The sequence below is a fragment of the Morone saxatilis genome, unplaced genomic scaffold, assembly GCF_004916995.1.
Source record: "Morone saxatilis isolate NCDOM2014 unplaced genomic scaffold, NCSU_SB_2.0 Contig6, whole genome shotgun sequence".
Classification (NCBI taxonomy): domain Eukaryota; kingdom Metazoa; phylum Chordata; class Actinopteri; family Moronidae; genus Morone; species Morone saxatilis.
The window spans coordinates 9,083,927-9,094,133 of NW_023340206.1; the positions used below are offsets into that span (position 1 = coordinate 9,083,927).

General features: G+C 44.0%; 3 protein-coding genes across 7 annotated transcripts in view; 2 read left to right on the top strand and 1 right to left on the bottom strand.

Annotated features, from left to right (window-relative positions):
- The first annotated feature begins 419 nt into the window (after window positions 1–419).
- LOC118339785 (cyclic AMP-responsive element-binding protein 1-like) lies at window positions 420–6,718 on the top strand. Of its 4 annotated transcripts, none has more exons than XM_035677520.1 (8): window positions 420–841; window positions 1,770–1,863; window positions 1,997–2,167; window positions 2,397–2,497; window positions 2,734–2,873; window positions 3,313–3,495; window positions 3,637–3,790; window positions 4,104–6,718. In XM_035677520.1, the coding sequence occupies exons 2-8, from the start codon at window positions 1,777–1,779 to the stop codon at window positions 4,246–4,248; spliced, it is 981 nt and encodes a 326-aa protein (XP_035533413.1). In that variant the 5' UTR covers window positions 420–841; window positions 1,770–1,776; the 3' UTR covers window positions 4,249–6,718. The 4 variants fall into 4 exon arrangements, with proteins under 4 accessions (XP_035533413.1, XP_035533415.1, XP_035533414.1 ...); XM_035677522.1 differs by having other exon boundaries at window positions 429–841; window positions 2,021–2,167; XM_035677521.1 differs by lacking the exon at window positions 420–841 and adding an exon at window positions 848–1,017.
- Window positions 6,719–6,725: 7 nt separating this feature from the next.
- mettl21a (methyltransferase like 21A) lies at window positions 6,726–9,211 on the bottom strand. 2 transcript variants are annotated; one of them, XM_035677524.1, is made up of 3 exons: window positions 9,080–9,211; window positions 7,489–8,135; window positions 6,726–7,416 (listed from the first exon to the last, which is right to left on the bottom strand). In XM_035677524.1, exons 2-3 carry the CDS (start codon window positions 7,633–7,635, stop codon window positions 6,829–6,831), a joined length of 735 nt encoding a protein of 244 aa, XP_035533417.1. In that variant the 5' UTR covers window positions 7,636–8,135; window positions 9,080–9,211; the 3' UTR covers window positions 6,726–6,828. The 2 variants fall into 2 exon arrangements, with proteins under 2 accessions (XP_035533417.1, XP_035533418.1); XM_035677525.1 differs by lacking the exon at window positions 9,080–9,211 and having other exon boundaries at window positions 6,829–7,226; window positions 7,305–7,416; window positions 7,489–7,635.
- LOC118339784 (cyclin-Y-like protein 1) overlaps window positions 9,114–10,207 on the top strand; it is a 3,987-nt gene continuing 2,893 nt past the window's right edge. The window contains exons 1-2 of the mRNA XM_035677519.1: window positions 9,114–9,971; window positions 10,063–10,137. Coding sequence (XP_035533412.1) covers window positions 9,812–9,971; window positions 10,063–10,137 — 235 coding nt within the window. The 5' untranslated portion in view covers window positions 9,114–9,811. The remainder of the gene's footprint in view (window positions 9,972–10,062; window positions 10,138–10,207) is intronic.

Below are 10,207 nucleotides of genomic sequence, written 5' to 3' on the forward strand. Positions count from 1 at the left end.
TGATTACAAAGGTGAAAGCAATTGTGTGTTTTGATTTTAGTTCATACTTTTTTGAGGTTTTTGACATGACAATATTCTTATTGTTGTGGATCAATGTGATAATTACATTATTAAAGTACAAAAAAGCACACAAAAAAAAAACAGAAACAAAGAAGCCATGCAACAGGGAGCCTTTAACCAGTTATGATCAACTTTTCATTTAGCATCTTGTTAATAAAGCCCATTCTGCTGCTGCGCATGCTCAGATAAGTTTGAGGAGAAACTTCGCCTAAAAAAGGAGCGATTCCGTTATTATAACCAGGTTGAGACATTGTGGGCTGGCTCTTACTGAGAATCACCTGGATGGCAAATGTGGGTGTGGAAACTCACACACACGAAGACACACAAAAACACAAAACTCATCCAGTGCAGGGCTTTGAGAATTTAGAGCAGCTGGAGAAAGCCACTCTTCACATTATACTCAACCTGGATTAAAAAGAAGACGATGGAGTATCTACACAGGATCGGAATATACAAAAATATAAGTAAAAATCAAAAGGAAAAGCAATGGACGGCAGCAATACGCCGCTGCAGCGTCTAGACCGCCGAAGCGCTTTCCCTCGGCTATCTTCGGGGCGTTCCATCGTCTCCTCGGCAACCTTCGTGACTTTCCGGCCCTCCCCGTGTCCGCTCGAGTCCTCTCGGCGAAGCTGATCCTCTGTCGTCGTCTCCCTCGTCCTCCTCTCCGTGTTGTTGTTCTCGGTGACGCGACGGAGGTGTAGCCTGACGCGGTCTCTTACGTGTCGGTCTGAATAAAAGTGGAGCTCCGTAGACCCGGGAGTGACGAAGCGAGTCTGTGTTGGTAAGAGGATACGCATCCGATGTTTGCTAAACAGATAGATGGCTGCCCAGAGAAGTTATTTGCGCCTAATATCCGCACAAAGCCAACAAAGAGATCATGGCGGCCGTGTTGCAGAGGCTCACAAAATGAGTCAGTCTCTGCAGGGCTCGCTTGCTCGCAACACAACAGAGACATAGGTATTAATATGGGAGTGGGCTTAAAATGTGTGGTTTTTTCTTCTCATAAACAGCCTTTAGAGGTACGTTACAGAAGCAGCTCTACGTGCTGTTCACGTCAACATTGTGTCTGAGTAAAAGTGAGCCAACAGACCGGTTAGTGAAAGTAGTTGCAAACAAAAAACTGGCATAATACAGCAAACAGTGCATGCAGACATTTCCCTCCAAACGGGCTCACAGCTAGCGACCTAGCGTTATTAATGCTCGGTCAGTGCAATGTTAGGTGTTGTTTTTTTTTGGACTACAGTTGTATCTTGCAGCAAAAAGCTCCCCAAAAAAATGCGGCATATGTTTTTAAAAAAAAAAAATGTTAAAGAAATGGCTGCGGCGCTGAACCATCCGTGTTAAGCTTGTTAGCACGGAGCTAGCCTCCGTTAGCATGCCGAGTGTGACTTGTTAGCTTTGTGTAAATGCAGCAGCGTGTTTTTAAACACACTCACACATTACATTGCTGTGTCTTGCGACGCCACACCTGCTGCACGCTTTTAAAAGCGATTTTAGCAGGTAAAAAAAAAAGTTTTCTAAGTGAATTAGGTGCTAGCATGTTAAGCTAAGCCACACCCTCCTCCTAGAATATCAACTATCAGTGTGGATGAGGCACAACCTCCAGAGGATCTGCTGTGCACTGTACACCACTGTCTCCCTGTCTGCTGCACACACAATGTTAAGCATGGCGATACACACCCAAACAAGCAGTTTCTTACTTTGTGCAGATTTTAAATGACCATGGAGGCTGGTGCAGACACACAGCAAAGTGGTGAAACAGCAGTCTCGGAATCTGAGGCCCAGCAGATCACCCTGACCCAGGTAAATATCCCCATCGCTTCTCAAATCTACATGCATGTGGCGGTATAAATGATAATGATGACTGCATAATGGCTCTCTGAAAAACAAGAGAGTCACTGCTGCTGCTGAGAACAGTTCATAACGCTGCATACAGACAGTGTATGGTTATGGGTTGCAGGCGTCCATAGCAGCAGCCCAGGTGTCGTCCAGTAGTCCCACAGTCACCCTAGTGCAGTTACCCAATGGCCAGACAGTCCAAGTGCATGGGGTGATCCAAGCAGCCCAGCCCTCTGTCATCCAGTCTCCACAAGTCCAGACGGTTCAGGTAGGAGACACTTTTGGGTTTTATTTCGGCACATAAAAATCACAGAACGCTCGACAATAATAAGACGTAATTAAAGTTAATAATTGGCGTCGTGAGTTTGTTTGTAGTTGTATTTTCTTGCCTCACTTTTGGCTCCACCTTCATGGCTGCATATCTGCGGTGAAACACATCCGTGGAAATGACGTATGTGCGTGAAATTAAAGTGGTTTTTAAATGATTTTCGTCACAGATTTCAACTGTTGCGGAGAGCGAGGACTCTCAGGAGTCTGTAGACAGCGTGACAGATTCTCAGAAGAGGCGAGAGATCCTGTCCAGACGACCTTCTTATAGGTCTGTGTGACATCTTCTCACTTATCTATTAATGTTTCCAGATTTATTGATTGTGTGTTCATAGCTGGAAGAGAATGACTGATGCTCTTCCATTTTATTAACTACTGTTGCTGTTCAGCACATGATAGAAGGCATGTATGAATGTTCACGAGGGAGGGTAAATAATTGTGACTGGTTGTTTTTTAAAAAAGGAAAAAGTTTGCTGAGGTTTCTCTCTGATTGTTCCCCTTTTGCAGGAAGATTCTGAATGACTTATCGTCAGACGTTCCTGCTGTACCTCGAATTGAGGAAGAAAAGTCAGAGGACGACTCAGCCCCTGCCATCACCACAGTCACCATGCCTACTCCCATCTATCAGACCAGCAGTGGCCAGTACAGTAAGTACTTTTGGATTCTGGGTGGAATACAGGAAGCTACATGTCGTTGCAACATGTGGGAGTTGCTGTCCTTTTGCTCTTTACAATTGCAACAGCTGCAGTATTTGTGATAAAAGTAAAATGTGCGATAAAACAGCATTATAATGAAGTGCTGCAAATCTCGGTTCTCCTGGTTCAAGAAGACGGACATTGGGCAGAGTTTGTCTTGACACATAGTATGTATAGTAGTATTATGTTGTTGCATTAATAGCGAGTGATACTGCTTCACATTGCACAGGGACAGTATAACAAATAGAAAGTGAATTGTTGCAGTTAGCTGTGTTTAAGCTGTATACTGTAGGAAAAGGACAGAGAGTCAGTGTCTGATGCACTGGCTTTGGATAACATCCCAGAAGTTCATTTGAGACTAATCCTTACACATGACGATGTCCCTTTGCAGTTGCCATCACCCAGGGTGGCGCCATCCAGTTGGCCAATAACGGCACCGACGGAGTGCAGGGCCTGCAGACACTGACCATGGCCAACGCCGGCGCAGCCCAGCCCGGGGCCACCATCCTGCAGTACGCCCAGACCAGCGACGGGCAGCAGATCCTTGTGCCCAGCAACCAGGTGGTTGTACAAGGTGGGGAAATAGTTAAACATGAGCATATTTAAAGTGAACCAATCAGTTGTGCACAAATGTTTTCAAGTGAATCTTTCTCTCTCTGTATTTGAAAAAAATAAATAAATAAAAACCTTGTTCTTGCCTGTTTTTGTCCGGCAGCTGCCTCTGGTGATGTCCAGGCCTATCAGATCCGCACAACCCCCACCAGCGCCATCACTCCTGGGGTGGTCATGGCAACTTCGCCTGCACTGGGCACGGGGGGAGGCACCGAAGAAGTCACACGCAAAAGGGAGGTCCGACTTATGAAAAACAGGTATGTGCGTTAGGAGGTAAACAGATGGTGTAGAACTTTGTAGTTCACGCTGTAGTCTTGGACGGTGCTGTTACCTTTGATACTGAGCTAAAGAATGCTACAATTAAAGCAGAGCTGACTGTGGCGCTCCTTTCAGTGGCTCGGTAGAAACTTAAAGGAGGGAAATACTACACAGGTGCTCATTTGAGGGTTTCCTCACTGGGCGGGTGTTGCATGCAACAAATGAAGCGGCTAGGCCATGTAAGTAAGTGTAGCATGTATTTTAGACGTTGACCACAGACATAGACTCACACATGGTCTTGATGTCTCACAGGGAGGCCGCCCGCGAGTGTCGCAGGAAGAAGAAGGAGTACGTCAAGTGTCTGGAGAACCGCGTGGCTGTGCTGGAGAACCAGAACAAAACCCTCATCGAGGAACTCAAAGCCCTCAAAGACTTGTACTGCCACAAATCTGAGTAGAAAGGTCACCAAACGCCTGTCAGTGGCTCAACAGGTGCCCGTCTGTCCCCATGTACAGAGACTCAGCACAGAGCCATGCATCTGGATGCCACTCCCCCTTTTCTACTCTTTTGCTTTCTTTTTAAAAAACTGCTGAAATATCTGTAAAGTGACTCACCAGGAATAGAGAAAAACACACCACCTCCCACTTCAGCGATTTTTGAAATCGTAATTCTGTTCCCATCAGTTTCCCATGAAAGGGTGAGGCAATGTCAAGGACGGACGTGGAGGAGAGTTCAACTATACAGGGTCCTTGTGGTGACGCAATAGAACAGACAATGAGGCTGTTTCATGTTTCGATGCCACTGATGGGAAGCATTCCAGTCTCTGGTGCCTGGACGAACTGGGCAACATCACCAGCAACGGGAAACTGCTCAATTGCCATCGCCACTACCGACGGAACTTTTTACAGTTAAATCTCCCCGAGACACTTGGAGGTTACCTTCGTGTGCAACATTTGTAATTGTAACTGAGCTCTTGCATTAACATCTGTTACTTATTAATGCTTTGAAATGTAGATGGGCTGTGTCATGGACATTTTTATCTTTTAGCTATGTTTTGGTTTACTATGTATTGGATTATCTGCTTGCGTAATGCCATTGACTTTTTTTTTTTTTTGTTTTTTTTTACTACTTTAATTTACTCTGCCTTGATACGACATGAACAAAAAAGAGACTGTAGTTGAACATCTCTCAAGTGGAACATTTATTTAACTCCAAGTGTTTATTGGGTCTCTGATGCATGTTTCAGATCATATTCCTAAGTAAGGCTCTTTGTTTTTTGTTTCTGGCAATCTTAACAAAAACATCCCCAGACATATAAAAGGAGCACTCATTTAGTTTCGTTTAGCTCACTGTACTGTACAGTAAACAGGGTCCCCGTGGCATAATATGCCTCTAGAATAAAACTCAGATGAACTGCTGCTCATGCGTCAGAGTAAATGATGTAAACATAAAACGGTTAAATTACAGTGTTTGTGCTGTCTTCTCCCATAATTTAGTATTATGGATTTCTTTTAGATTAATTTGATTAATTCCTGGATTTGAACAAAAACAATGAGCCTTACTTGTTTTGCAATGGAAGAAATACCTTGCCTGCATATGTCTTCTTTGTCTTTTTTTGCCTTTAGCTTTTATTGGCAGGACATTAGAAAGAAGGGATGACATGCAGGAAAGGGCCTCAGTATACGACTCGGACTTGGGCCGCTACTGTAAATGCTCAGCCACGACACAAAGTATGCGCTAGGGATGGGACGACACGTGGTTTTATCGTGATTAAAAACACTCCGATGAGTTCGTGAATATCCTCATGAGTGACTTGAAAAGCGATCTTGCTTGCTAACGTACACTCTCTAATATTGATCTCCCTGCCTCCTTTCAATGGAGCCTGCATCTCTCCAATCATTCCAGAGTCACCATGGCTGCGGGCTCGGCTTGCCCCGCTGTACTCCCCACAAATGACCTTAATTCGGATGTGTATAACTACTAACTAAAGAAGGACAGGGAGGTGAGATGCAGGTCTGAGGTGACCCATCAGTGATGCAATAAAATATTTGTTTCTGAACTAAATAAGGTAAAATGATCCCAGTAAATTAAAAAGCCATTTTAAAGAGTTTTAATATGTTGATTAACAATATGATGTCAGTCGCAGTGAGTTTGGCCAGGAAAATTGTGAAATCAAACATCCATATCGTCCCATGCCTCGCACGCATTCTACCCAGTGAGCTACAAGGGCGCTCCCCTTTGACTCCATATTTCGAAACAAACTTTGGAAACACGTGGTCCATCACTGGAATCATGGGTTGCCTTGAATGTTTATGTATCATACTGTCTTTGAACATGTCATGACCGCACCATTTTGTTGTTGGGGAAAGTTTTGATAAGGCATCAGCAGAGGCCGCTTCAGAGTTCTGTTTACAGGATTACAAAGTGGCACGCGCACTTTCCTTGCATATACAATCCTAACACATTTCACTATACCACAGGAAAATGTCAGGTTTTACTCCAGTAACCCTGCTAACCAGTCATCAGTTACTGTCATGAGTGTTTTGTTGCTTAGCGATGATCAAGGCATCATCGTGCATTTGATTAGACGTTATTAGTTGTGCCGGGCCTCATATCTCACAGAGTACGGTTCGATTGCACCTATCAGACGCCCTGCGAAAGCATTGTAAAATGCGACCAAATCGAAAAGAGAGCGACTTCACGGTGAACAAAATGGATATTTTCATGATGATGAAATGCCATATTGTATTACTTAAGGTATTATGTATTGTCATTACATAGTATGCTTTTTTTTTAATGTTGCTTTTCATTAATTTTGTATTCACAATTTCTAAATGTCGGCACCAACTTGTATAATACAGTGCATTATGTTAGAGCTATTGAAATATTACATTTTTGGCAGCTGTTAATAAATGTGTTTCTGGTAATCTTTGGTGATTTTTGAACATTTTATTTGATTCTTATGCAAAAAAACAGTAAATAATTACAAATAAGAACACAATCAATGAATGAAAACTGACTAAATAGCACTCAGTTGTCACAAATCCTCCCTAGGTGGCAGTTTCCAAGATTTATACACATGGATGTCCCTCTGTTTGTCGTAGTAGACCTCTTCGACTGTGAACCGCTGCTTCAGCATGCTCAGGAAGTCTGTGTCTCGCTTGTAGCGGATCTTACAGGCCAGTAACACCACACCGGTGTCCGAACACAGGTGCTCCAGAGTCCGCAGCAGTGGCACAAAGGTGTCCTCCAGGTAAACGATGTCTGCTCCCAGCACCAGCTCGAATCCCCCTGCTGGGTATTGTTCGAGGCCCTCGCCCCAGGTCAGCTCAGACACAACCACTGCACCCTGGGAGTCTGGGGGCAGGTTTGCCTTCACATTGGCAGACAGGAAGTCCAGGGCAGGCTGTCTGTCAGTGATGGTCACTTTGGCACCTTGAAAGGTTAAGAATATGACATTGACTGATACAGTAAAATCATGTTTAATACCCTTTAAAAAGTCTATGAACTCACCCAGCAGGGCTGTCACAATGCCCACCAGTCCAGTGCCAGCTCCCAGTTCAATAGCTTCCTTCCCCTTCACCTCCACCTTCCCCAGCTCCAGGTACATGCACATAACAACCGCCTGGAAAACAGACTATAATCACATTAATGAATAACGAACAGCAGTAACGTTGCCACTGATAGCGTCGCCTACCGCATCCCACACAACTGCTGCGACCCCAAGCTTTTTCCAGTCCTGGGCGAGACGGAGGTCGTGGTTGGCGAAGTGAAACTGTGCTGATGAGTTGTGGAGTTTGGAGAGCGCAGGTAACGAGTTCTCCACGTACGGAACCAGAGCCATGCTGTGAAATGAACAGAAACTGCACTATACAGCCATATTTACCTGGTGTCCCTTTTTCATTTACGCATGCGCAGTGTGGTTCTCCTTCTTTGAGGTTTTTAAGGCAGCGAGCTGATTTCCCGAGTCATTACTGCCATCTTGTGGAGCGAACTACCGCCTTCAGTGTCCGTTTTCTTCTTTTAAATCCTACCGTCGTCTGTTTTCTCCGAAATATCCAATATCATCACGCAAATGTTCTGCCTCGTCACTTCACAACGTCGCTACGTTGAAAAAACAACGTAAGGAATAGAGTCCATTCAAGCGTCTATGTATCGTAACGCGTTGGCATTTCCAGCCAATCAGGTGACTGCTTAGCTGGCGGTGACCAATGGGAGGGCCTGATTTTATGATGGGCGTGTCTACGAAGGTTTTTCTCAACGGCTGTGTGTTCTCTGTAATGGAGGGGGCGGGGCCTGCACGTGAAGCTCACAACTACGTAGCCGCAGGGTCGTTTCCGGTTCCTGCACACAAAATAAAAGCATGGAACTTAAGCGCAGTTTTAAATGATGTTTGTGTGATTAAAGGTTAAAGTATAAAACAATAAAATAAACACAGGAAAATACAGATTTGTCTATTGTTCTATATGTGTCATGTATCACAAAAGTTCAAAAGTTAATTTTCAAAATTTCCTTTATCTGGATGCTAGATTAGTTTTGTCCTCAAAACTATGCATTTCCATTTTTCTATAATTGTTTTATCATCTGAAGGTTTTAAAGTTGGCTATTTGATTTTGCTACACGAGTCCTTTGAACAGTTTCAACGTGTTTTTTTTGTTTTTTTTGCCGTATAAACCGAGGGAATCAATCACAGCCATCATGAATTCATGCTGAACTTGGTTGTAGTTTAATTTTCTTTTTATATTTTACCAGCCACCTTTCTTCCTGAGTGCTGTATGCTTGTTTTGTGTAGTAGAAACCTCAACATTGTTCACAATTACATAAAATAATAGCTTTTTTTCTTTCTCAGTGCATTAAAAATGATTTAATCAAGTATCTAAATACATACCAATCAACTTATCAATTAATTAACTCCTCTTTTTAGCTGTACATACATAAAACATGTGTTTTGTAGTAACAAGTAACAAAATTTGTCAAATAATTGCAGTGAAGTAAAATTACAATAGTACAGTACAAATTATGATTAAATAATTATTATATACAAATAATTACTGTGCAATCTATTGCCCATGTGCAACTGCTGCTAGTATTTGTGTTATTGTGTTTTTTGACTGTTTTTTCTCTTGTACAGTGTTTTTATTATATTATTTTTTCATACTCTTACTGTCTTTATACTGTCTTTATACTGTTTTTTTGCTCCATCCACTTTGCCGCTGTAATATTGGAATATCTTATCTTAAAAGTACACAGGACGACATTTAGTTTGAAAGGCAGTGTCCGGAAGTTACCTCTGAACTTAACTTCTTCGGCGGATTTGACATCCAAGACGTGTCCTGCAAAATGCGACGAGATGAAAGCTAACGCTGGCTATCGTTTCCAAACCCCAGCCCTCGCCACCTCTCCGCTTCCTTAGCTCTCCCCCAAAAGTCTCTCCCACGCAGTCAACTCGTCCGTGAGTCCGGCAGAAACAGTCTTTTATTGTGACAGAGACTTCCGCCGCAGTGAGAATGGATTGAGGTGCGGGAGCTAGCGTTGGCCGGCCAGCCATGGAGGGAGCTAGAGGAGCCTGTGACTTTGTGTTGTCAGCCTCTAGTCCGTCAAATGACTTGGTTTAAGTTCTTCGCCGTCCAAAACGACTCAGTCCACGCATGTAATTCTCCTTAAAGTGCGCCAGTGCTATGCTGCGCACACGCCCTGAATATGTCAGCTGTCCCGCACACACCGCATATACCCAGCTGGCTGTCATTACATAGATCCCTTTCTGCTCTGGAGCTCACCTTGCAGCCAAACAACCAGCCTAGACTGGTCTCTCGTATACTGAAGTAAAATTAGATCATTTTAAATATATAAAAAAAAAAAAAAAAAATAGACCTTAGATTCACTTTGGTGTTAGATTTGATCATCAGCCACTTAGAAGATTGAGATTAAACTTTGTGGAAGTTGCAGTAGACTAGTAGGTGATCCCTGCCCAGTTGTATGGGAAACGGTGCCGGCTGTAGCAGGGCTGTTGTAGGTCAACGATGGGAGGCTCTGTGTCTTGCTGCATCTCCCCGGGGGAGAGTCCCAAGGTCCACAGGAGAGAGGTGGAGCTGGAGGAGTGTCCCATCACCACCACCGAGGACGTGAGCGAAGACACCGGGACCTACCTGCAGCACATCAGCGACAGGGAGCTCCCCGACGGTGGGTGCATGTTTTTCACGCTGTTTCTGTGTCACTATACAATAGAACCACAATGGAGACCCACAGCCACTTTCATGCTTTCGTCTTACAGAACTGGCCCAAGAAGCCAACCCGTCAGACCACCCCAGAGCCAGCACCCTCTTCCTCAACAAGTCACAGACGGACGGTCGGTATTTTCTCCATAAAAGATGTCTTCGTTTGATTTTTTTTCTCTCCTAATCCCCCCCCCCCCCCCC